The sequence below is a fragment of the Strigops habroptila genome, chromosome Z, assembly GCF_004027225.2.
Source record: "Strigops habroptila isolate Jane chromosome Z, bStrHab1.2.pri, whole genome shotgun sequence".
Lineage (NCBI taxonomy): Eukaryota > Metazoa > Chordata > Aves > Psittaciformes > Psittacidae > Strigops > Strigops habroptila.
In genome coordinates this window covers 50182127-50209178 of record NC_044302.2, presented here as the reverse complement: position 1 = coordinate 50209178, position 27052 = coordinate 50182127, and the positions used below count along the sequence as shown (strand labels likewise).

The 27052-nt window shown below is 44.3% G+C and overlaps 2 protein-coding genes across 2 annotated transcripts in view; one reads left to right on the top strand and one right to left on the bottom strand.

The window, feature by feature from the left end:
* Positions 1 to 358: 358 nt before the first annotated feature.
* The window catches only part of LOC115601363 (purpurin), a 26917-nt gene continuing 223 nt past the window's right edge, over positions 359 to 27052 (bottom strand). Inside the window, exons 2-6 of the mRNA XM_030471277.1 lie at positions 25590 to 25686; positions 5511 to 5628; positions 3956 to 4092; positions 2300 to 2412; positions 359 to 1218 (exon numbers count right to left, since the gene is read on the bottom strand). Of these exons, the coding sequence (XP_030327137.1) occupies positions 911 to 1218; positions 2300 to 2412; positions 3956 to 4092; positions 5511 to 5628; positions 25590 to 25627 (714 nt within the window). The 5' untranslated portion in view covers positions 25628 to 25686 and the 3' untranslated portion in view covers positions 359 to 910. The remainder of the gene's footprint in view (positions 1219 to 2299; positions 2413 to 3955; positions 4093 to 5510; positions 5629 to 25589; positions 25687 to 27052) is intronic.
* PDE6B (phosphodiesterase 6B) overlaps positions 19859 to 27052 on the top strand; it is a 20773-nt gene continuing 13579 nt past the window's right edge. The window contains exons 1-6 of the mRNA XM_030471276.1: positions 19859 to 20423; positions 22730 to 22882; positions 23219 to 23308; positions 25500 to 25640; positions 26556 to 26630; positions 26721 to 26785. Coding sequence (XP_030327136.1) covers positions 20013 to 20423; positions 22730 to 22882; positions 23219 to 23308; positions 25500 to 25640; positions 26556 to 26630; positions 26721 to 26785 — 935 coding nt within the window. The 5' untranslated portion in view covers positions 19859 to 20012. The remainder of the gene's footprint in view (positions 20424 to 22729; positions 22883 to 23218; positions 23309 to 25499; positions 25641 to 26555; positions 26631 to 26720; positions 26786 to 27052) is intronic.

Sequence of the window (27052 nt, the reverse complement as noted above, 5' to 3'; positions counted from 1 at the left end):
GCGGATGTTAGCCAAGCACTCGGCTAACAAGCTAAGTTGGGCAACCGTATCTAGTGCCAGCCAGCCATGAGGCACCTAAGCACGAGCCCGCAAGCCAACTCCCCTCCCTCTGCTACAGTGAGCAATACAGAGGGGCACGGGGTAGGGATGCCCATGCCAGTCGCATAACCTTGGGTGATGACAGCACCTATTCTGAGGTGGAGGGCTGATTCATGCAATGATGTGCAGTTCAGAAGGTTTTAGCTAGTATTTCTTGTCCAGCAGCGCACATCTGTTACTGCAGCAACCCTCCAGACCAGGTCCTCAGGCCTGGCTAAGTAAAGGGCCAATCTCCAGGCAAAGCTGTGGGCATGTGCAGGGTGTGAGCAGTTAGCTGCCAACAAAGAGGAATTTATGCTTCCAGCATAGCCTTAAAGCATTATCTGCCTGTCTCAGGGACAGCATGCAAGCTAGATAAGCTCCCATGCCTCCAGAAAAAAAGTTCTCTCAAAATGGGCTTTAGACATGCTTTGTTTGCATGTATGTGGCACAACTGCTGACTGCCACTGCCAGCAGACACAGAACGGCTGCTCAGAGCCCCTCATCTCTGCTGCTCAGACTGCCCAGGACACAAATCATGCTGATGCTAAGCAGAGGGAGGGTGCTCATTCCTGAAGACAGCTTCTCCTCCTTTCCTAGAGGACAGTGCACAGACCTAAGGTAAGCTGCTGTTATCCAGGCGGCCAAGACAAACATTTCCAAATGCAGAAACACCAGGTGGTTCCACCCATCCCTATCCTATCAGAGTAACAAAGCTGATCCTCCTTTGGTAGTGTGCGTTTCAGCACGCAGGATTCCTATGGAGGCAAACCGAAGGCTGTGGAACGACACTGGAAAATGATCTCTCCCTTGCATGAACTTCCCTTTGCATCTATTTTCTTATTGGATATAACATTAAAAACCTTGCTAAAAGACTACAATGTAGTTTGCTGTGGTTCTGTTGTGTTTGCTCATTAGCCAAAGTACCTGACTGAAGCACGGGCTGGAACTGGCCAGACATGCAGATTTCCTCCTGCTTCTGGCGCACAATGCGCTGGATGGCTGGGGGCAGGCCACGGGGGTTGCGTGAGAAGATCAGGGAGTAGCCATCATCGCAAGAGCCATCCTCCTTCAGACTGCGGCAGGCATAGGTAATGGCATAGTTATCATAGTCAGTGTCAATCACCCAGTAGTTGTCCCCTGAAACATCAGAACACACGTGTTGGTCACAGTGGTCAAAACAGTGAAGAGGTGGTTGTGGTCCTACTGCAGAGAGACTCCTCACTTCAGCACATGACAGGGATAGATTCCCAAAGGAACTAGTGTCACCTCCCACATCCAGCTGATGTCCATGCCATGAAGTGAAGAATTGGTGTGATGCACAGGGCATCTTTGTTTCCCATGATACTCAGTGCATTCTCACCTTTGGTTTCTTAGGCTGAAACTATTAGGAGGACTAGGACTTTCCAGGATTTCAATAGCCAAAAATTGCTTTATATTGCTTGCTCAAGCATGAAGAGGCAGGGCATACACGTTAAGTTTTGCTGTACAGATTACATTTCCTACACAAGCAGCCTCAGCAAAGCATGCTTCCTGTTTTCCAGCTGTTGCTTAAGCTAAGCGCATTTTGGTGTGGCTTGCCTACCAGCACTAGGTGAATGTACTTCTTTCTTACGCATCAGCAGGCCAAGTCCTGCCCAACTTCCAGAGCCGGAGTCCCGCAGCTATGAGAGACTGAGGCACAAAGCATGGGGTATGCAGGGTGCATAAGTGAGGTTCAACACGAGCAGTTTCTGCAAGGGGGACTTCATTTAACAGCTCCATTTTGTTGATTCCAGCTGTGTCTCCCTGAGAAGAACTGCACTTTGCTGCTGGAGTGCAGATGTGGGTCCACATGTTGCTTCCCATTAGCTATGAGGAGTACAAGGACAACTACACCTCTGCACCTCTACACTGTAGGGTCCAGGAAGTACTGCTTCCCTAGGTTTAGCACCCCACCTGGCTGCACAAAATCTGTGTGTGTGATCCATGGCCTCTAAGCTGCACCCTTCCTATTAGTGTATACGGTGTATAGAAGGGGCCTCTGTGGAATCTCTGGGTCCTGCCTCTTCTGTGAAATTAAAAAGCACCTCTTGGGAAAGCATCCCCCCAGAAAGGATGCTTTGTCCCCACTTGGCACAATCTGCTCTCAACTATTTTCCCTGCTCCTGTACTGAAACACAGAAACCTGGGAAACTGTAAGCTATTTCCCATTACTGGTGGGCTGGGTAAGTTCACTCACCACCACTGGAGAGGTAGCTGGCCAGTCCCTGGTAGGTCATGTACATCTTTGCTGGAGTGGCTGGGTCAGGTACTGTGTACTGAGCAGCCATGTCGGCACAGATCACCCAGAACCTGCAATGAGATCCATGAGACTGAAGGTAAAACCCTGTGGCGTGTGAGCTTCAAGCAGGTGTCCCTCACTCAGGACTTGGGCAAGAACCAGACTACAGTTCATCACAACTGCCTCAGGTATGGGCATGGACTTCCTTGCTGCAAAGTCACTGTTTGTCACTAAGTAGTGACATCCCCCCATCACTGACTGTGCATTGCTGCTGCCTGGTGCCTTCCACTGTGGTGCAAATATGCTGTGGCTGGGGCAGTGCTCTGACCCCACTTCAGCTCAGCAGGCTTTTTACCACCAGTCTCTGTACAAGCAAACAGCCACTAAGCAATATGGTGGAGGCAATTTCTTGGCTCCCTGCTAGCAGTTTGCAGCGTGAGCTGACCTGCATTTGGGCTCATTTGGGCTCATTTTCTGTTTCCCCGGGTGGAGGTGGTGAGTTGGTTCTCCTCTCTCTAACCCTTTTTAGTTCTATTGGTACAGGGCTGTCTGTTACAAGCATAGAAATAATTGCAGCCCATCTAGTTAAAAGCCTTCACACAGGCTATAAGAATCCTGTAGGAGCTTGAACAGCCTATCTTAATTGTCTATTTCTTCCAATGCCCTTCTCTGTTTACTTGGAATACCACCTGCATCTTAGCATTGTTTGTCAAGTGTTACCTAGATTTGTGGAACAGAGGAAGGGTCTGCATTACCTTCCTTGCACAGGCTGCGCTTCCCCTTTACCCTGATGCTGCAGAAATAAATCCCTGGCAGCCTTGACACCCCACTTGGTTTCTGAGGACTTCTTTTGGGAATTCTCCCATCCAGACTGCATGGCACACCCGCAGACCTTAATTTGCCCCATCCCGAGACATACTGTAGTGCTGTGGTGTTAAGACTTACAAGGTACATAGACACTGCTCTATTCTATTATTCATGCAGTTAGACAGTTTTTGGTGGTTAACGCACAACAGCACTCATGCTAGCCCACTAGAAGCCCCAGATTTTCTTTTCCACACCCAGAAAGCTATGTAATCATTTTACATGCTGTAATTGCTGGTAGTAACCATGGCCAACAGGTAAAACTTTTAAGCTTCCTTCCATCTGTCTATTCAGGCATCACGAGAGTTAACCCTGTGTTTTCCTCAGCAATCTATCCAACACTGTTGAAAGGTCTGTGAAAGCAGTGCTTACTTACACTCCTTTCTTTCCATTGAACCTCTCAGTGGAATGAAGGCTGTCCTGCCCTTGCAGCCCTCAGGCTTTGCCAGCTCCTCTCACTTGATTGCAATTCAAATACCTAACCACTCCATCATTCAAGATTTGACTTTATAATTGACTATATACTATAATGCAGTAGTTTCGTGGTGGACCAAGACCAGAACCAGGCTGAGAAGTAACCCAGGACTCAAAAGTGTCTTACTTCTGGCTTCTAATACATAACCTTGATTGAGCTTCCCTTTTTGATGAAGAAAACCCAATCATGTTGTGTACTCAGGATAGATCAGCATCCATGTCTCCCTCCTCTAGTACCTCATGGCAGCAACTAGAGCTGAAGTCAGGAGAGCTCACCCAAAAAGCTTGACTCGGCCTTTGGATGATGCTGTCATTGTGCCATCTTCTTCCACAGTGTATTCAGCAGAGATGTTGTCCTGAAGGAAAAGGCCTTCTGGATCCTTCTTGGCCAGGGCATACCATTTCCCTGCATACTAAAATGAAAGACTGTTAATAACTGGATTAATCACCTTTTTTGTAACTACCCATTGCCTAGCCTATGGAGAAAGTCTGAGTTTGGGTGGGTATGTAGCACACAGGTCCTGCTGTGCTGTCTAATGAACCCTTGATTCTGTGCCAGGAGGAGTGGGTCTAGCAACTCTGTGCTTCTACGTGCATGTACTCATTGTTGTGTAAGATTTTCCTGTAACAGGGACCCCACACTGAGAGCTTCTCCTGTCCTGAGATGGCTGCCTGGGAGTCAGGCTGGTTCTTCTCTCTTCCCATTCAGGCCCCTGCTTTTCCATGGAAGGTGCAATCAACAATGCCAAACTGCAACCACAAAGACCTCAGCAAGCCAGCTGGAGACACTCTCATGGCTGCTGGGGGCCACAGTTGATCTTTTCACCAGTTGTTGGTGAAAAGGGTCTACCCAGCAAAGCAGAAAGCGATGACCCTGCACTATGAAGAGGAAAGGATGTGCTGGGGAGACTAGCAGCAGGGAGAAATGAAGTGAAATTAAGGGGAAAAAAACCTCTAGGAAAAAAACAGGTCCCTGAAAATGTACAAGCAGCATCTAGTAAAATGAAAACAAGATCTAAATAGGAGACTAACAGACGGGAAGGCTCTCAAAAGTTAACATCATTAGTATAAATATTGAGGAAAGCAGAACTTAGCTGTCATATTTGGTTCTCCAGAGAAGTTAATGAAATATGCTCGGCAAGTTACGTGCTTAAGCTTGAAATAGAGTCCACAATTCCCAAATACAGAAGCCTGAGAAACACCCTGACTCTTTAAAACTGGGCTGTTCCCAAAGCTCTCCTCAGACATGGGTTTGTTTCCAGCAAAGCCGATCTTGTATAGAGGAAGTGCTGACCCCTCCCCAGCTGCAGTTGCAAGAGATGTTTCCTGAGGAACCGTTAAATAGTTCTGACCTTTCCAACACCAAGTTAGCCCTGATTTCCTCCTCGGAGGCAGGCAGATTAAATGCTGTGTTTAAACAAGAGTCAGTTTGTGTTCAGGATACCTAGCTGGATAAATTATCAGTTTGCTGTGACTCCCAGGAATGGCTGGTGGTGGATGCAACTCCCCTGGGCATGAGCTTGGGCTTTCTCTCTGGTCTAAATTGTTTCATCCACAGGACCACGCAAAGCTGAGATCTGCACCAAGCTTTGAGCTAACAGAAGATGACATCTAACAGAATAATGTCTGACTTTCAAGGCCAGCTTTGCCATTATGCTCAGAAGGTTAAACAGTAGTAAGAAAAACAAACTACAGGAACTTCAAGCGACAGCACACAAAAGAATTTAACTTCTTGGTGAGAAATCCCTTTAGATTAGCACCACCAATAATCTGGAAAAACAGTTTATATATGAAGCTTCTTTACATATGTTGTTGCAGTAACCATAATTACCCTTTTTGGATCAAAATTGTCTTTCACAGCGAAAGACTCCACTGCACAGGTCTGAGCTAAGTTGTATTCAACAGTGGAGAAGATGGAGGCCAGGAAAACATACTGTGTGTATTTCATTCTGCAAGACAAAAGCAAACACGGGGGGTTATTTCATGCAGTAGATGTGAGTAGCTAGTGTTGTGCCTACAGATATAGATTCCTCTCATTTTAAAACTAGGTTTTTTCCATGCTGAGTAGACTACCAACTCCTCCACTGAGAAACTAGTAGGTCATTGTGGGGCCTAGATCCAGCCAAAATTGGACATCAATGGCAACTACTTCGTAAGAGTGTTTTGCTTGCCAATAGTAGTATCGTGGTTCATTATATTTTTACATTGTAGATCAAGCCAGACTCTGGGTAAGGCTAGTAAGAATTGATAAAAATTTGATTCTTTTTGGATTTTGTTTTCACAAGAAGAGTAATGTTGCAATGAGCTCTGGTAAAGCACCTGCAGGTTGAAAGGATGGTGAGTGTACACTTCGCTTTCAAGCTAGAAAAGCTGTGTTCTTTATGACCAGTTCTCATCACTGAAACAGGCTCTTCCTAGCTGCCTACCCTAATGGCAAAATACATTTTAGTGTTGTTTGCCCTCAGACCATTCCCTCTACACACATGGCATAATATTCAGTTTCTAGAGGCTTGATCTGTCATTGCAGCACAGCCACAAGGTGGCCACAGCTTTCCTCAGGTATCACAGCTCATTCGTATCCCAGCATATTTGTTTCTCACATTTTGGGAAGAGAGCATCTGCATTCTTGCAGAGTATTTGACCATGAGTATCTGTTCTGATGCCGAGATAAAACACAGTTACAGTTACCTGAAACTTGCTAGCAGCACCCAAGCTGTGCTATCAACCCAAGACTTCCAAACACGTGAGCAGCTACTCTGTTATGACTGCTGCCTTTCAAACTACACTTCCCTGCTGCAAGAGATGCTAATCTGGCCCGCCTCTGCTGAAAAGAGACCTACCTGTTGGAGTAGAGATGCCCGAGATCCCTGAGACCACTCTGCTTTGTTCTTTGGGTTGCAGTCAGCAGGAGAGTTTTGTGCCAAATGCCCTCCAGCTGCCTTTAAATAACGAATCTGTAAAGTCACTAATTGGTTATTTTTGCTCGTGTGCCTGAATAAAACGCTTAATCTTGGATAATCCATTATGTAAAAACCAACTGTAATCCTCACACTGGTGGGTCTGACTGCTATCCTAATACAAACACAGCTTTTACATAATGGAAAAAGCTGTCCAGAAAGCTAATAAATCTGCTGATGTGATTGAAACACACCTTCGTCTCATTGAAGTCTTTCTGCTTCTAACACGTGTTAGGAGAATAAGCACAGAGCATTAGCCAGAGAAACTCATGGACTACACATACTCATCTGCATAGGCACATGTTCATATTTGACAATTCACATGAAGTAGATATGTAATTAGCTCTTCCAATATCTGCATTGTCAAATTAAAGTGATCCTTGAAAGAGTAGAAAGACGTTATGCATTATCTATAGGGAAAGGTGTGGGGGGGGGGGGGGGGGTGAAGAAGAGAGAATAAAGATTTTGTGTTCATGTTCACACCAAAATCTTGGAATCGCCAGTTCTCCTGCGCACTGAAATACACATTCTTCCCAGATCATCTTGTCAACATTTCCAGTTACATAAATACTATAGCTCTCTTATTCCCAAGATGTTCTTCCTAGAAGCTTTCCATGGAGATGCAATAAAGCACAAAAAGATGAGAAGGCAGAGACATTTTTGCTAGCAAACCATGCCTGCCATTCTTAACATTTCCCCAAGTGCACAAAGAATTCCCCCAGCTGCAGAGACTGCTCATGATCTTTTTCTATGCAGGCTCACCCGGGAGATTTGAGACTTCAGACACTCATCTAGGAGTTGCCAGCACTAGCGGATGCTTCTCCCACGGGGCTCCTGACTGCTGGGGAGCCTTGGGCATACCCACTAGGCATGATTCTATAGTTCCTATGGAGTAAACCCCAGAAGTCCTGAACCTCCTGGTACTCATCCAGCAATGTGGACATCCAGAGTAAGGCTAAAGCCTTCTGGATATGTTGGACTTGCTGCAGAGATCACTTAAAGCCACTTGCCCAGGAACTCCTGACCAGAAGCACACAACCTTGCCCTGTAACTAGTGTGAACTCTGTTGCTCTCCAGGCAACTTGGTTAGGGTTTCCCATTGTCTAGGAAAGACAGTGCTTGCTCACTGCCAGAGGAAACTTTGATTTGGCCTGTGTGCAGCTTCCACTTGCACTTCAGATGAGGCAGTGACACTTTGCAGGCACAAGTCTAGCAGAGGGACTGAGCATACCCTGTTCATGCCACCTGTATGGCTTCAAAGGCAGCCTGGGCAACTTCACAGGGGAACCTGCTGGTAACTGGGATGGGAAGGTGAGACCACCCATCCCAGGCCAGGGTGACCAGAAGCAAGTGCCACAGCATGCCCCCCTCTGCCCGATGGAGGGGCTGCATACAGCCTTCGTGCCCTCCCCAGCCATGGTGAGGCCACACCATCATAACCTGTGCTCTTGGCCTTTTATGAGCGGTTTTCTCTGGGGCAGGTGGAGCACTTAGGGGCAGCGTTATGCACAAAGACCCTTCTTCCCCTGGACATTTTGGCTGGGTTTATCCAGGGACACCAAGACCTGGAGGTGTGGGGAGATGGCACACAGCCAGCTGCCTTGCCGAGGTACCTGATGCTTTGTGTTCTGGGCAATGTGGATCTACTTCGTCCTGCCTGGATCCCTTGGCCTGATTTTCTAGAAGGATGCCAAACAGTCTTTTGCCAGACTAATCCTTGAGCTACAGCTGTCTGCTCACCATATGTACCGTGCTCCAGGGGGGAGCAGGGTCCCTGAAAGGCTTGCACAGGGCTTGTGGCCTCCAGGACCGCGTGTGAAGGTAACCTGCTCTATCAGTTCAAGCACTGCTCACTAGCTATGACCTTGAGCACACACTTTGCAGCCTACTTTCAGCTCCCCTCCCCTGGCACTCATTCCTTGCAATTGTGTCTTCATCACCAGCACCATTTACTTCATCTAGAAGTGAAGGAAAACAACAGAAAGCCTACTTAATTTCTTTACAGTACTTGGCCACTCAAAGAATGTCACAAAATGCAAATTCTTAAACTGATTTTTGAGAGCTAGATGCCCTCTATATTTTCAAAAGACTTCCCGCTGACACTGAATCTGAGTGCAGAAGTGTGCTTTTCCAGAATGGCACAGGATTTGAGAGAGAAAGAAGTGCAGTGTTTTCTGTAAATTAGAAGGGCTTCAAAACACTTACCACTTTGTTTCCAACAAAACAGATTAGTTTATGTCCGTGTGAGACATAGGTGACACTTGAAGCCATGCTTAGGTGACTACTTAATCCCCCTGGGATTAGACGCATGCTAATAATAGCTAATCACAGCACAAGATTTTGGTTGGTGGCCATAACACCTGTCACTGCATTATATGCTGTTTGGAATAACAAAAAAGCAATCAAACTAATCTTCATTTTCACAGTATTATGGTAGTTTGTGCTGGGCATAGAAAAAGAAAGGAGGGCACAAAAGCAATGAAGCATATTCTTGGGCCTGTTAAATTTGGTGTAACATGAAACAGATCTTACAAAAATAAAGGTGCATGGCAGGGTCTGGTTGTCGAAGAAGGTACCCGAGTGCCTGTTCCAGATCTGCTTATCAAAACTGGATGTTTTTTAATAGAAGAGGGTGTCCTGACCAAAAAAAGCATATATTCAGTGTACTGGACTCAGCACAAGAGTAGCTGATAGTTTTAATGGCCTGCAATAAAACAGATATGCAGATGAGACAATCTTATATCCTGCCCTAACATATGAAATTCAGCAGCAGCAGTTTTGGGTTTTCTACCCCTAGCAGCCCCCCTCCTTCTGCCTTCTTATTGGAATAAGCATGAGTAAACTGCTCTGGGAATTACTGCAATTGCACTGCCGGCAGCTCAGCTGTGCTAGCTCAGCAGCCATTGGCACAGTATCAGGTCTCTAAATAGCCTCCTACACCAGGCATTAAGTTCCCTGCTGTCTAGTAGGCAATCAAGTTGTGGGCTTGTTTACCAGGGTGCTGGAGAACAACTACATGTAGATGCATTTTGAGTCACCTTTGACATCTCTTGTAGAGGTTATTGCACTGTAAGTTGGGAAGATTTCCTGATCCAGCTTTAGATCTAATTTGTGAGGCTGAGGATGCAGGGCTTCCTTCTGGGATGTCTTGCACATGTGCCTGTATTGCTGGAGGACCCATGTCCCAGTCCCATGTCTGCCATGGACAGAGAGGACAGCGATACTCTGTTCTACTTCCTTACCAGGGTGAGAGGCAGGAGAAATAAGGCTTTCCCAATAAGGCTTGAACACCACATGAAGGTCATTGACTAAGAGGTTCTCGGTTTCTGTGATTTCTGCTCAGAAATGCTGATCTTTCCCAGCGAAGGGAGTGACACAATACAGACGAAGAGGAAGTAATTTGAAGTTTGTTCCTCTGTGGTTCAAGGGTAAGGTTCGTGGGTGTGTTACATAATTAGATAAAAAAGCATCATAAATAACTGCCTTATTACTTTCAAGGTGCATTCAAATACCTCACAGCTTTAAATGACATAAACTGAAAGTCACCTTTCCCATCTTACATGTGATAGTGTCATTCTTGCTAAACTTATTGACTGGTAATTGGTAGATCAAGGGCTCATATGAATGCACTCAACACATCTCAGACAGACACACATGTCCCCCCAGTTCACAAGTGAAAACGGGATGCTGCTCAAAGCATGGAAGAGCCAAGAAGCCTCAGGTCCTCTGCTGTTATGGGTAGCCAGCACAGGGGGAAATGGTTTTCTCAGGGCCATTGACAAGAGCTTGGCAGCAAAAATAAGCTTCAGTCTCTCTCCCAAACCCTTGGCAGCACAGGGTAAATGCAAAGCTGGCTAACTTCTCTCTGAAGTGGGATTTTACCATACAGGGATCCACCAGACAAAAAGAAAGATCATTTTTTGGGCCATCTCCGGGTTTCTGCACAACTGTATGGACAATTGTTGCAGCATGATCAGTGAGCTGCTGGATTTTCCTCTACAAGTCATGACAGTTTCCCTAATCACAGAATCACAGAATGGTTTGGGTTGGAAAGGACCTTAAGATCATCTAGTTCAAATCCCCCTGCCACGGATAGGGACAGCTCTCATGAAACCAAGTCACCCAAGACTCCATCCACCCTGGCTGGCCGGCTGCTACTCTGTACCAAAAGACCATCCAGGCCTGAGGCAATCTGATGAAAAAAAGATCTTTTTTGACCATCAAATAAAGAGATGGACATTTTGGTTGTTGTTTTTAGCCATACTGTTGACATATCTATGTACATATCTATGTACATATCTAGTATTTACTGCTACTGAACCGGTCCCTTTGCAGGCATTGGCAGGTTGATTAGACATTTGGTTAAAGATCCAGTACTCATCTTTTCATGCCTCCCCACCAGCGCCTGGAGGGCAGAAATCAGGCTGGAGAGCCTGCCTTTTCGAAGTGGGGAAGGAGGATGGCATCTGCAAACATGAGGGGAGTTCAGCTGTCTGGGGATAGGGTCTTTGCACTTGAAGACAGCTGTGAAGTATCTCCATGGCCTGATCCTATTCTTCTCTTTGGGGAAGGCAGGAGCAAGGGGTTTGTTCCCTTGGGGCAGCCAGTATTCCCTCGCCACATTTTGCAGTGAGGTAGCAGACTGGAGCTTATTTAATCCCTGGTGATATTCCCAGGATGCCTTCAAAAAACAAGAAGCACAGAGGGTGTGTGAATATCCCTGAAGATGTAAACCATACATGTAGCATTCTAAGTCTGGTTCCTTTTCTGTTCATGCAACTGAAGCATCTTAACACCAAAAACCCAGGAATAAATCTATAGGCTCTAACTTGTTGCAAAGCATGATGTAACAGTAGAATATACGTCCTCCATTACATATTGCAGACAGCAAGCGCTGCCTCCAGATTATTGCTCCAGATTACTCCAGAGGGGTGTAATTCGTGCCGTTCACATGGCATGCATGTCAAGGTGCTTTACAAAAGTGATGCTGCTGGCACAGAGCTTGAGTAGTTCTGGGTAAGCCAGGCTGTCCATGCCAGCCCTGATCACGGATTTAAAAGCTAAAACCAGAAGCACAAATTACCAAAGCCAGGTAAATCTTCTGTGCATGCAGCCAAAGGCCATTAGTCAGGCACCTGGCCTTTGTAAGCATTAGAGGACACAGTTTCCATCTGCAACAGAAGACAGAAACAGATTAAGGAAGGAAGGTTTAGGTCAGTGCTCTTTGCACTTCAAGAAGAGGGCAGTTGAGAATGTGAGGATTATTAGAGAGTCACAGAGCTAGAGAATAAGCAAAAGGCTCTGACATACAGCTGCATTTCAGCTTTCTGTCTCTGTTTCCTCTGTGGGAGAGAAGGATGAACCTCATTATATTGCTTTGCAAAAGGGAAAAGAACTATGAGGTTTTTTCTATCAAAGATGATCAAGTTATGACTACTTGTTTCATGGAGGGTTTTGGGGTTTTTATGCTTTAAACAGCTGATTTTCTTTGAAATCACAAGACTTGAGATAGAATGAATCTTCAATGGATAGGAAACTTCATCATTTTTACCATGGCATGCTTCTCATCATCTAAGGGCACTTACCTATCAAAGTGGGGAGCTACAGCCACTCCTGTTCTGACCAGTAAACACCTGTATGACCCAACTTTTTGCTGTTTTCTGGAATATGAGGACTTGCTTTCTCTATGCTGCAGCCTTGTACCTGCCAATGTTGCACCCTTCATTACATTGTTCTGCACTGTGCACTGAGACTACACCATCTCTTTCAGCTTCTTTGCATGTTTCAACACTTGGCTGTTTCCACAGCTTCATATGGATTCAATATCCCTTTTCTTCTTCCTCATTATTTTATCATCTTTTCTGCTTTTTTTTAAGTCTTGAAGTTAGAGTGAGGTTCCACTTCATTTCTGTTAAACAATTCTATTCTCTACTCTTTTTTTTTTTTCCAGTAAGGTCATGTTTCCCATAAATCACTCCTTTCAGATGCTGCCCTTTTGTCCTTCAGACATCTGCAAACCTTTTCTTAGAGCCTCTTCTTTTCATCATTTCCCACAGAAACTGCATGAGCAAGCCTACTTCAGGGTAGACACAAGCACCTATAATTGTGTTATTAGTGTTCCTTATTAAAGTTTCAAGTTAAAGAGTCACTAAAGTGTCCTACTATCATGTTTTCCTTAATTCCATGCCCAGACTATTTGGCGAGGATGGCTGCACAAGGAGTGCACATGGTAGTGTTTGGGAAGAGCTTAATGATCTTTTTTGTTCTTCAGCTTCACAGGACATTTGACCAGCTAAGTAATCTTCTTATTCAAGGTTCAGTGATTTGTGGTAAGAGCTTTGGATACAATCTGTCAATTGCAAGATAATAAACTTATGTAGTCTTACTGCAGAAATTGCCATTGCTGCTGTATTGTAATAATTTTTTTAACTGAGCCAGCTCTTCATAAAATTAGGAGGAAGAGAATCTGTGCATGTTTACAACATATACAAGGAGGATAAAGACAAGAAGACATGTCACCATGTCAGGTCTGGTGGACTTACTCAAGGCTTAGGTACATTTCCAGTCTTCTGTCATGGCAAAAATACCTTTTCTCGTACATGTCTCTTGAAAAAAAAACAGCCAGACTTGCCAAATCCAAAACTGACCTATGTGCTAAAGCACAAGGGAAAAGCTGCCACTTTCAGAAACCCAGGACTTGTCCTGGAGCACTGGGCAGTGCAGGGACTGGCCGCTTGCACACTACCATTTCCTTGAGTGAAGTACCTCCAGTATAGCAGGTGCTGTTATACCTTGCATTTGGCAAGCTAACCCAGTATGCCTTTTGATTGTTGCTTACTCTGAACAATTTACTATCTAAAGTAAAACTTTGTATTTACGCATGTGTCCACAGCACCACCTCCTATCTGTGAGTACCATTTAGATCCAAATCTTTGACTGTTTCCTGCAATTCACCAATGCAATATTTAAATTAATATGCTAATTTTAAAGCAATTCTCCAAAAGAATTAATAAGGAGAGGACTAATGTTCCTTCATCATGACAAGATGGAGACAACATTCTGGCCAAAATGCAAGTAAAATTTTCTGAGGGGTGTCCAGGTACTAATTTTGACTCTAACACACATTGCTCACCCTTTGCAGTCAAAGTGCCAGCAGCACACTTTCGTCTGTTCACAGTAGTGCATGGGATTTATACTTCATTATAAACACTTAACGATCCTGCTACAATTCAGATATCCTCTATGCAATCAACAAGATAACAGAGCTCTAGCATAAGAAGCTACTGTGACTTCTTCAGACCTACGACTGCCACTAAGCTGTGCTCCTATGCTCCACTGCTGCATTCCTGTGTAACAGCCAGATTACATTAAAACAAGTGTGCAGTTTAGGCTGTGCTCATGCACACCTCCCAGCTGACACACCTCCTTGCTGCCAGCATGCACCAGGGGCAGGACTCTGTGCTTGCCCAGGGTGGGCTGTAGGAGGTTCCTGGTACCCATTTCTCTAGACCCTGAGGTCTCTCTGAAGGGCAGCCTTGCCCTCTGCTCCCCCAGTTTGGTTTGCATCCCCAGACTTACAGGTCCTGGAACGGTTTGTGTTGGAAAGGACCTAAAGCTCACCTAAAAGGCTCCTGTGCAGCCATGGAGGGGAAGGAAAGGCCAAGGGAGGGCGCTGAGACAGAGCCCTGAGTTTTTGCACACTAGTCCTCTGCAAGGCAAGAAATAATCGTTGTGTGGCTGGAGGAGTGAGCTGGACATCAGGGGTAAAAGACCCTGGCCCAGAAGGGGTGAGGAACACATGTCTGATCCTCGCTGGACTTCCATGGCTCCAGGCAGGAAAGCTTATTCGTGGATACAAGCAGGTGGCATGACAATATTACTTGGTAAATCAGATAAGCTGCAATCTTGTTATGCCAACGGATGAGTGGGCTACAAAGGTTTGAGTGTAGCTGTCAATACAGCATCCTGTAAGGATAATGTCTAATCAAATTAGTCCCTTGCAGCTCCCCTCCCCACAGCCTCTTGATTAGGAGGAAAATATTGTTCCCATGAAGGAGGAGCAAAAGCATCTTCAGACCTAACATCCCCAAGGCTTGCCATCACCCTTTCTGCTTTGCAGGTAGTATCTGCACCGTCTGCTTTGGACACATAAATGACTTTAACAGTAGTGCTTCTCTTGAGCCATATATTTTGCACAACTTCACAGCTGAAGTTTTTAGTAGTGTCCGTCATGGGACTGGGGAAAGACTGTGACATGAGCTGTTGGAAGGGGACGAATTTTGTTCCCAGAGACTCCAGCTCATCTTCTCAGCCACCAGCCAGGCTTTCAAGGCGGTTTAAGCATTTGAGGTTTCCATGTGAAACACTTTAAAGGACATCCACCAAGACCCAACAAGGCAGAGGTCTTATGCCAACTCTGCAATTCAGTTTTAAAGCTATTAAAACCAAAGTGTGCAACCACACATGCTCAGATATTATGCTGTGTGACAGCCTAGTGCAAGTTTCCTAAAATAGCAGCCTCATCCTCCTCCAAAATCCTTCATTGTCTGCCTAAGTCCAATAAAACAACATTATCCTATTGCAAGCTTAGACTGTACCCACCTCAGTAATCATTGTTATGCCAGCAATGGCTTTCATGGTGCCACCTACGTTTCCTTGAAGGCCTAGGGAACACCTGCAGCCTTTGCATCACACCTGAAATTCTGGGTACGGCAGGACATCACCCTTCTCCAAGGGATCTGCTCTAGCACTGCTGGCTGCCTTTACACAGATGGTTTAGATTCCCAAGCACCATTCCTATGTGGTTTCAATTGCACTGCAGTTACACAGCTCTGGCTTGGCTTAATAGATATTGCCTCAGTTTCTCCTCTTCTGCAGCTATAAACTTCAGTACTTGGGTCCTTTATTCTTTCCGCTTGTTAAGGGGAAATATGCTTGTTAAGGTTCAAACTGTGTATGCAGAGGAAAGGACAGAGCTTGGATCTTTCATATTTTGAGCCTGGAGTGTCACTGTTGGACACTGCTTATTTTTCTTACAAATGTTTCAAACAAAAACATTTATCTTGAACTGAACAGAACATTTCATACAAACAAAGTGTGAGTGTCTGGGAGGTCTGGATCCAAAAGAGTGCCAGCTTCCATTCAATGTGAATAGTTCACCCATTTGCAATTTTTCAGCTCCCAAACCACAACCCAAAAACAGGTACAATGATTTTCATACCCCGTAATATAGCCACCAAACCTATGGTTTATGTCAGCTTACGCATAAAGAGTGAGGCAATACAGCCTGGAAAACACCATATGCTACCAAGCCAAAAGGACCTTCTGTTCAGACACAGGGCATCCTGAGTACATCCTCTAACTGTATAGCTCTGTGCTGTAATATCCATTTCATACACAGCCTGATTCCTGGACGCTGAAATAATCCAGGGAAGTGGCCATGAGCTCCCAGGAGACCTTGTGTCCTTCCACAAATCTGACCTGGCAAAAGGGAAGTCCACTAGATCAGAAAAGTACCAGGCCATAGTATGCTAGACTGTAAGTGGAGCTACACTTCACATCAGAGCTTCTTCAAAGTCCATGTATAGGAAACATCATTACTTTGGGTTACCAGTATCCAAAATACGTTAGTTGACTAGCAAGTTTTTTAGTTGGTTTTACTTTACCCCGTCCTTTTCCTCTCCATCACCGAGGGATGAAACAAGACTTGTACTTTACAGCACACTGGAAGGGCCCAGGTTGATATTGGGGTGGAGGCCTTGGGAGGCAGGAGGCTTCCATTGCGCATTAATCATCAATAAAGTTATTCCTATCTGGCAGGTTTACGCTGCTGCAGACAAAGGTTTTCCTGTGTGTCCAAACAATGGTTTCTTCACATATAACTGGCCAAAGAGGTTGTGGACTGCGGGTGGCTGGACCCACAGGAAAATGAGTTTTCCTCCACCTATAAGAAGTTGTTTATCCATAACACTTCCAGCAGGCTGGAATTATTACATGTGTATCACTTCTGACAAGAGGTATTCTCTGGGAAAAAGGATGGCGTCTCTGATTCTAGGGGTATCTAAGACAGGGTGAGAGCCTCTTCCCACTGTTGCGGAAGCCTTTTCAGTGCAGATCTGAAATCTCCTGTCCTACATTACTATGAAGAATACACTGTTCTTTTTACCTTAGCGGTTGCCTTTTATGGAATTGGAGACTATTTTGTTTAGAAAAGAGATGACTTGGAAGAGACATGACGAACCTGTCTTTCCTCAGAGGTCACATTTTCCTACTGTCTTCCAGGTGACACATCTGTTCAGTACAACTTGGCATAATCTCTTATATAATAGAAGGTTCACCTAATGGGTGTACAGCTCCTTCTGCCTGGCAGTGTTGACACTTGTTCAGCCTGTGATCAGCCCAGAATAGTGACTCATCCCCATGAAATCACCAGATGACTGTTCTCCACATAAGTAGAGCTTTCCACGCATCCTTGGTGAGTTCTAGTCCTCCTGCACACACTTGTCTGCAATTTAGTTGTAAGATGGTGCTCAAATACATTTACAGACACCTGGCCACAGCTCATACACATATAATTTTATTCCACCCATGAGTGGAAATACTGAGATGCTCTGCATCTAAGACAGCCTCCATGGAGAATCCTATTCAAGAAGTTCTTACATTTCATTAGTGAGCTACTAACAACAACTCTTCACCTTTCAGATGGATTTGCCACCACCTTTTAACTATTTCATCTAAGCCTTCACCTTAAAAGACAGAATATCTTGTGTGTAATTTATCATGAGTCAAGACCTGTGACAGTCATTGCTTTCCCCCTGTCTACAGACTTCTTACTCTGGCATAGAGTGAATTATGCTGGTATGACAGTTTGCTGTTGACGAAACTACACTGGCCTTACTTATCTCCTCTAGTTATTTACATAAACATATTTGTTCCTGTATTTCTTACAAGCTAGATTCAAAACTGTCTGTTGTGGAATTCTTCAGTTCTTACTTTTTGCTGTTTAACTGAAAGAATCATTACATCTATCTTTTCCCAGCATTTCAGAACTGCAGAAGATATTCAGTTAACCATGAGAAAAAGCCTTTGACAGCTTAAAGGTCACTTCACACAACCCTCTAAGCACACCAGTCCTTCAATACTTTCCTTGATATTCCTACTCTTCCCAGTATAACAGAAAATGCTTATTGCCCTTCATGTTCCTAATTTAATCTCATTTTGGATCTTGACCTTTCTGACTTTCCATTTTTAGTTATTCACTCTATTCTAACACTCATCTTCAATAATTTTGCCATGTTTACACACTTTCTGCCTTGTTTTTCTCTTGATCAAGATTAACAAGAGCACATAATTTACAGAAAGGCCCTTTTTTTCCATTTTCAAACTCTCATTTCATGGTCTGGCTCACCTGAACTTCTCCTGCCTTGAAGTTCTCAGCTAGTTCTTTCACTTGCCTCCAGTCAGAACCGAAGGAAAATTCGTTTTGCTCTTCCTGCCACCCTTTGTACCAGAAAACTTCTGCAGCATGCAACACCTTGCTGAACAGCCTGCGGCTTGAAACACTGTCATGCCTACAGACACCAGGCATTTCCCACTGCCACCAAGTCCTGTGCTTGGGGCTGTCCTGCTTGTTGCTCATAAAAAGGCTTCAACCATTGCCATTCTGGAGGCCTGAAGCAGACCCTCGTTATGCTGCTGCTGAGCAAGTCTTTCTCCCTCCAGCAGAAGAGGGACACCGAAGGGAGTGTATGAATCCCTGGCACATATCACCTCCTCCAAGTCTTCTTGAGCAATAACTCTATTTTAATATCCTGACTACAAGAACTGTCAGAGCAAGTCTCTGCCATGCTAGCATAAAGGCATCTAAGACATTCAACCAGTTGACCCAGCAACATTCTTACTGCATTTCCACTAATCCAGGGAACTGAAAGAATGAATGCGAGAAAATGGAATGGTAAATAATGAATTTGTACATCTTTGCCTCAGTTTCCACTCTTTTACCTGAAATCTTCTGAAAGGATTTCTCTCTTAACTCTTTTCCCCTATACTTCTATGCCTTTGTGTAAGAATGTTCACCTTCTTTTTCAGAGGTGAACATGAATGAATCAGCAGCTATCTGTTCTGTCCTCCCTGCTGATGGGACCCACCTGGACAAGCATTTCTAACACTGCCACCACAGCTCCTTCTTTTGCCACCCTCCTCCCAGGCACCCATGTTCATATTTGGGCTGATTTGCACCACTCCTGGCAGTAGTACCAATGCTCACAGGAATGGGCAGCCTGGCCCTTTACTCTCTGAGCAAGTGAGCCATGATTATCTTCTAGCAACGTGGTGGATGGGACTTACCCTTTTTCCGCACTGATGAAAGCCCATGTGCATTATTTAATTCCCCTGAAGAGTAATGGCCTCCATGGCATTATGTCTCCCAGCATGATGCTGACCCTCACCTGCTGTTTGCACAGCACGGTGGCTTCACTGACGTGGAACAACTCTCAGTCAGAGCTGTAATTCCCTCCCTTTCTCCACTCATAATGATGAGCAAGATTTTTCTACCTTCCTGGGTATTTTGATTTCGATTTTTTTTTTTGTCTGCAAGGCCTCCTATGATTCCCCAGATTCCGTCCTAAAGGGATGCCACTAAGATGCATGTTTTCCTTTCCTGGTTCTTACTAGCTAGAAAGAAAGGCCACAGACCTTTCAAATTCAGTTCAAATCCTGGACTAAAGTGTTCAGGATTGGTGCTTCCATTTGATAACAGCCCTTACAATAGCATATAAAAAACCATGCAAAAGCAGAGGGAGCTCTGAAAGAGCAGAATTAGCTCACTGTTGTTCTGGCCACTGTGCTCTTTTGTGGAGGATGCACTTCCTACTACTGCAGGGAGCTGGGAGAGTAGAAATAATAAGATGCTCACCTTGTTAGCCAAGGATTAGGCCCAAGCAGTATATATTTAATTAGACTTTAAAGAGCTTATTTCAATGTTAGAAGATGCAGTTCTTCCCTGTTGCTGCTGCCTCAATGTAATTGTTTCAGTAGGTGTTCTGCTTGTCAAGAGAAAGAAGAGTGTTTTCAGATATTGTGAGTACTCAGTTTTTATTTTAATTCAGATTAAGAAGAAGAAAGTTGTCCCAGAGCTCTTGCAGAGGTCATCTAATCTGTTTGGTTGAGAAGATCTGTCCTCCCACAGACTCACCTTCGGCACTATAAAGGAATACCTCTTCCTGATGACAAGCTCCTTTGCAGTGTTGCCTCACCCTTGGTCATTCTAGAAGCAACATCTTTTATCACAAAAATTTAGGAACCACATCAGAAATTACAGTTTTTACATAGACCACATCTTTGGACTACTACCTACTACAAGACCCAGGGCATTCACAATGAGCATTAGTGAAGACGACGTGGAGAAGTTTCTTGATGGCAACCCTGCTTTTGCGAAGCAGTACTTTGAGAAGAAACAAGGAACAGAGTCCTGGGATAGCAATGAGAGTGAAATACTTTTTGAGTTGATCCAAGACATGCAAGAAAGCATCAACATGGAGAAAGTTGTTTTCAAGACCTTGAGAAGAATCAGGTCCCTTATTCATGCTGACCGCTGTAGTCTTTTCATGTACAGGCAGAGAAATGGCACGCCTGAACTGGCAACAAGGCTCTTCAACATCCAAGAGGGAAGCACCCTGGAGGAATGCTTGGTTCCCCCAGACTGCGAGATTGTCTACCCGTTGGACTTGGGCATTGTGGGCTACGTTGCGCAAACCAAGAAAACCATGAACATCAAGGATGTCAGTGAGGTAGGTTTGCCATTTATGCATTCACTTAGTAGAAGAAAGGCTCCCATGCTTACAAGTACAAAGGATCAAGAGGCAGCAGGGCATCTTAGTGCTTGAGGCTCAAACCTCTTGCAGTGTAATAGCTGTGTAGTAGAAACCAAAGGACCAGTGATAAGTCTGTAAGTTGCTTCTAATTTCATTTCTGGAGCAAGGTGAATCTAAACAAATTAATTATACTACGTGTTAATTCCTGCAAACCAGTGCACTCACACCTTGCTTGTCTAAAAAATCGCATCTAGTCCAGCAGAGCATGGTACAATCAGACCTGCACTGAACGCACATGGAATTTTCCACAAACATTTCTATTCCATAAGTAATTGGCAAAGAGAGAGAAATCCTTTATAGTGAGTCCAGTAGGGTTTTCCACCTCAAATGTCATTTGAAAATGTTTGCTGTCTGATAAAGTTTGGACCAAGGGAATTCAGAGGCATTTTTATCAACCAGAAGGGAGTGGACCTGTGTGTGCGTGATCTTCATCAGAAGCAGCTAGAGACAAGCTTTGACCAAAAAAACTCTTTCAGCAAACCTGCACACTGCAATATCAAGAGAGATCCAAGGAATTTTAATGTTATATCTTTATGCCTTCATGACAATATTTACCCCCTATACTCCTGGGTTGAATCATCTAAACCTGAATGGCAGTAATAATAATCCACTTGTTCTAATCATAGATATAAAACTAAAATCCATGTGACCCAAATATGGCATTTGGGATTACTCCATCTATTGTTTGCTAGTTACAAAGAGACCATCTGTTTATCCATCCGTTTGTTGCTCAATATAAGCACAACCAAATGCTTCAGCAAAACCTTCCTTGTCCTTTACAGAACATACTGAGACATTGATTTGGTTTTGCAACCACTTTTTTTTTTTTTTTTCTTGGGAGGGGAGAAGCATCAGAATGTGACTTAAACTCTCTTCTAAAACTCTCCGGGTCCAGCCTTTTCTCCATGAATATGAAAGGATTTCAGTGCTGCAAGCCAAGCGCTGCACCCCAACCCTAGTGCTTTGAGGTATTGCCTTAAGACAATTCTTTTGAAGACGACCCAGAGACTATATGCTTTGTCTAACCCAATTGGCAGGGAAGGCCAGCAGCTGGGGACGTATGGGGAGAAGGTGCATTAGGGAGTGATTATTCTTTCTGGTGCAGCCTTCTGAATATGATCAGAGCTGTGCAGCTTTTTCTGACCCAACTGGAAGGACTAGTAGTTGACAAGTATTCAACTGAACAGGGAGAAAATCTTGGGTCAGCAAGACCATTCCTGCACTCCTTACTGGCAGGTGCTGATGGTGTCAATAAAGACCTGTGCAGGCAAGGTGATGGGCCACCTGCCTTGCCCACACTATCCTTTCTCTCCTTTCTTTTCTTTTGGGATGGGCAGACAGTGACATTCACATAAGGAACAATTGGTCAAGTTCCCTTTGTGCTGCCCCTACAACATGACCAGGTACTCTCCCAGTGGTTTGAATGGCAGTTCCTTCATGGGCAAGTCCCTGTGCATCCCAGTCCATAGCAGTGCTATTGGAACATGGCAACCACTGCCAAAATGCTCCTTGGGCAGAAGGGGGTGGGTCATGTTCAAGCACAGGGGAAGAGTACCAAGAACCACCCACCACTGGTACCAGCTGCATCTTCCATCGGCATACCTTCCCTTCCATCTACCATCCCATGCACAAAGGCCCAGCAACATGGAAGGGAATGCCTGGGAGAACATTATCAAGCAAAACAAGGGGTAGATGGCTTCATGGAGGCTGCAAGCCAACAGCCGCTTTAGAGGCCAGGCAAAAGCTGAATTAAAATGAAGGTGAATGAACTTCCTAATGACTGCAGAGGACAGCACTGATTTATAAACTGTGGCTACACAACGCTGTGTGGTAACTGGCTGTACCCATTTGGCACTGTTAATGGGAAGCTGGAGGAAAGGGTGGAGGAGGTACTATGAAGGATGTCAGTGATCTGAGAATGACCAGTGGAAAGCCTCCTTCCTCTGACAGAGTTTGCAATGTTAAAGCTCATGATTTGCAAGATCTCTGCAAAAAAGTAAAAAAGTGCATGTGTTGCAGTGAGAAGTCACATCCAGTTCTCTTGATACCAGCTTTATCACCTGTACGTTGTCCAATTTTATGCTAATTCATTTATCTTTCTCAGTAATTTTTTAAGCAAAACTTTCTTTAAGCGGCTTATTTTGAGAGGTTATGCTTTAACTTGGTTTTAAGACTACGCATATTGTGGAAAATGCTTAATTTGTAAATTCTTTGTTGAACAGTGTGCCCAGTTCAGTTCATTTGTTGACGAGCTCACCGACTACACTACGAAAAGCATCCTTGCAACACCCATCTTGAATGGCAAAGATTTAGTTGCTGTCATTGTGGCTCTTAATAAGCTGAATGGTCCCTACTTCACCAGCTCTGATGAAACAGTAAGTGGTCAGTAGCTCAGTTTCTATCAAGCGGTTGTTACTTTTGCCATGTAACACAGACTCTTCTGCAGTAGGGATGTCTGCTTTAGTGAAGCTCCACTGGTATGAATTTCCTCACAGGGGACCCACCCTCTAACAGAAGAGGCTTATTATGAAAGTGCTTATCTCAGAAATCTTTCAGGGAAGTTACAGTGGGATAAGCCTCATCTCACACCAGTGCAAAGCAAAGCATTTATCCAGGGGAATTACCATGACGTTGCTGAAGGGGTGTTATGAAATCCAGTATACCCGAGGCTGCTACTGCATTTGACTCAATCCCATTTTTTGCCTTTTCAGCTTTTTCTGAAGTACTTGAATTTTGCCTCCTTGAACTTGAAAATTTATCACTTGAGTTATCTTCACAATTGTGAGACTCGAAGAGGCCAGGTAAGAATGAAAATGCAGATTGGGCTGTATCCCAAAACCAAATGAGTTCATTCTTCTGATTTCAAAGCTGTAGCTGATCTGTCCAGAGATTTATGCCTGAAGAGCAGAAATAAAGAGGTGCCCTTATCTGCTTTCAGATATTGCTCCTTCCTCGCAGTCCTTCATTACTCTCTGTTCCTACTGCTGCTGGCAAAACTGCAGGAGCTAACACAGTGGCACCAGCTTCAGCAGAACTGAGCTCCAGATGTTTTATTGAACTGACACTCCGGGGCCATTTAACCACTTCAACCAGCAGCACTAAGAGATTTCCCGAAACAATTAAGAACGTGGAATTTTTTCCTTATCTGCTTATTAAAAAGGGCCATAGAATTTCTCCTAGTGCCAGTAAAAAGACTCTCACATGCCTTTTGTATCGGCCTCCCTCATTAGAAATTAACATAGCTGAGGGGTTTCGAGTATTCTGAGTTGAAGCAATTCAGCCACCGTTATTTTCCATGACTTAGGTTATGAAAGAACTCTTGAATTTGTTGGGATTGAATGTGAATCCATGCAATCCCTTTCTGCAACAGAAAGCTGGTTGTTATTGAAGAGGACATGCAATTTTTTCAGTAATCATAAGCATGAATGATAGCCAGGTGATATGCCCGTCTAGCAATTCTGAGTGACTCAACTAAAGTAGAACTAGTGAAGGTTTATTCCTGTTAAGGTTTAGCACTAGGACTGGAGGAGGTAGGAAAAAGGCTAGAAAACAAACTGGTGACCCAAGAGCTGGAAGGCCTAATGTATCCCACAGGGTGCTCTGGTCTGGGGCTGAACCCAGGTGTCCTGTGTTCATATATCACTGCTGCACCAGCAGGTCCCACAGAAAGGGAGGAAAGCAAGAACGAGATGAAGACACACTGCTAGCTCTACCAACAGTTCAACTGACAAACCTTTGGACATCTAGATCTAAAAGTCTGTGCGAGAGTTAATATGATTCATTCTGTCAGACTTAAAAGTACCAAAGTACAAAGTAAGCAAACGAGACTCTCTAAGGTGGTCTAAAATTTTAGAATTGCAAATCCCAACTGCAAAGACTGGGGAACACTGTAAGTAAAACAGCTTGTGCAAAGACAGTTTGGTCTGCTTATGCTCAGATACTGTGAAAGAGTCCTATTAGAAGACCATGTAACATATTTTTTCCAACTTATTTACATCATTCCAGGAATTGGCCATTCTTCAGGTGTTTCTTTCAGTTCTCACTGGGCTTTGTGGCTTTCAGCATTACTTATTGCATGCTGCAAAATGCTAAAAAATAAACCATTGCTCATTTTCCTCTAATAGTTTGTATGACACCACTATCCTATCTGAGGGATGCTCAGAGGCCAGTGATATTGAACAGCTCAGACTTTGTAGGAGTGGCAAAGTTGTCCCAGTTTATGGATTAGAAACAGAAACCGATGCAGCTCAGAACTGTCAAAAACATCCACTAGTGCCCAGTGAAGAGGTGAGACACTTTTCCTGATTGTGGCCATGTAACAGTACTTCTTGTTCAAAGCACAGGTCCAGTCACCTCCAGCAGCAGCTCCCAGTGCTTCTGAAGCACTGCTCCTCATGTCCTCTGGGCTTGGAAAGCAAAGCACACACACTCGGAAACAGGCACACATGCATAAGCTAAGACTAATTTGCCCTATAGCCTCAATTTTTACAAATGAAAGAGCCTAATAACAGCTTTCTTAAGGGTGCATCTGTAAGGCACAGGATGGGGAAAGGGATCATCGGCTGATGTGCACACAAAACAGCAGTGGAAGGGCTTTGAGGAAAATGGCAATTTGGATATTTCCAACTCTAGCCTCCAGAATTTGCAACACTTTTCGTGAAACTGTTTTTGGATGCAACATTTTACTTATGGATATAAAATTTAAGTGGGGCCATCTCTTTATCCGGCACTACTACTTTTTTGTGCTATATTTGTAAGACTGGACTTTTACATAGCACTCCAGGGTGATCTGACTCTTCCTCAGAACACATCTTTCACTAGTAATTCCCAATGTGAATAAGCAATGCTTTTACACTTTGCAGTATAGGCTGCTATTGCACTTTTCAGAAACTGTAGTATAAAGCCCCAGTTGTTTCCTTGTTATTCCAAACACATTTGGGAAGCCCAGCTCTCAAGGAGAAGCTATGTTTACATTTGGATTTTATCCTGCAGGTGCTGTTGTGGTCAGCTAATAAGGTTTTTGAGGAACTGACAGACATTGAGAGGCAGTTCCACAAGGCTTTTTACACAGTGAGAGCATACCTGAACTGTGACCGGTACTCAGTAGGTCTCCTGGACATGACAAAGCAGAAGGTGAGTGCTCACATGTGTCTTGTACATCTTTTGGCAAATGGGGAGCCTGGGATAAAAGAAAGAGAGAGAAAGGGAAGAGCTTATCACTGGAATGGGACTGTCAAAAGAGCCAGAGGCTGGGAAGACAAAGGTGTCTGACTACAGCAATCCTGGTCAAAGCCTGCAACATAAGCACAGCCTCACAAAGCCTGTGGATATCAGAACTATAGCGAGATACCTTTATAACCCCCCAGCAAGAAAGCAGCTACCTTCCTCAAAGGCTCATCCATGTGCATGGTATTCAGGCTTTTAGGCAAAATTTGGCTTCATGAAAATAAGCTTACAGAAGCTAAGTTACTTCTGAAGCTCTGATTTGATCTGATTGTTTGCACCTTGGCAAGCTACACGTGGGGGTTACACAGCTTCCTTGTCTAGCCGACTGAGGCTACCGTGAACTGTGATCTCCACCATGTTTCCAGAGCCTTTATAGCATGCTCTCTTGTGACGATGTGTATTAAAAGATCATGAGTGTGCTAAAGACACTTCGATCAGCACCATAATCTAGCCTAAAAGAAGAAAATAAAATCTTTCACTTTAGCAAGATGGCAAGTAGTAAATCAGCCCTATAGTCACACTCTGGAAAATGAAGAACATACATAAAACATTGACATACCCATTTGCTTTGTGGGTACAGCCTGTGCTGTTCACTGAATGAAGCAGCATCCTGTGTATAGGCAGTATATGACTACATACAGCCATATAATGCACCTTACACTTCATGATTTGGATATACCATCCTGCTGCATAGTATCAAATTAGTCTTATTATTTCATGCCTTGTTTACACAATACCAAAACCAGCATGGTAGAGCAGTGGTTACTTTGAGGATCAAGGCACTTTTTTACTCTAAATATACTTTTTTCATTTTAAAACCAGGAATTTTTTGACCTGTGGCCAGTTCTGCTGGGAGAAGTTCCCCCCTACTCAGGGCCTCGCACTCCAGACGGCAGGGTACGTGAGAACAACGTTTTTTAAACTCTCTCCTGTCTGGCTGGATTGCCTCGCCACTAATTTTAACATCACTTTTCTTCTTATTTGTAGGAAATAGTCTTTTACAAGGTCATCGATTATATATTACATGGAAAAGAAGACATCAAAGTCATTCCGTAAGTGCCCAAGTTTTGTATGCTAGGTACTGACAGAGAGTAGCTAAGACCAAGGTTCCCTGTGATTTAAAGACATTCATGAGCAAAGGACAGACAGAATACAGAGTAAGAGAGCCAGAATGCAAGTTGATGCTTTGACTCACATTTCTACAGCACAAAGATTTCCTCCAGGGCATTGGGACCATGGCTTGCAAGTCGGGCTCCAAAAGTTATTGAAACCAGTGATTCTTTTTAGATGGAGAAGTGAAGTTCCTTGAATGCCTGCAG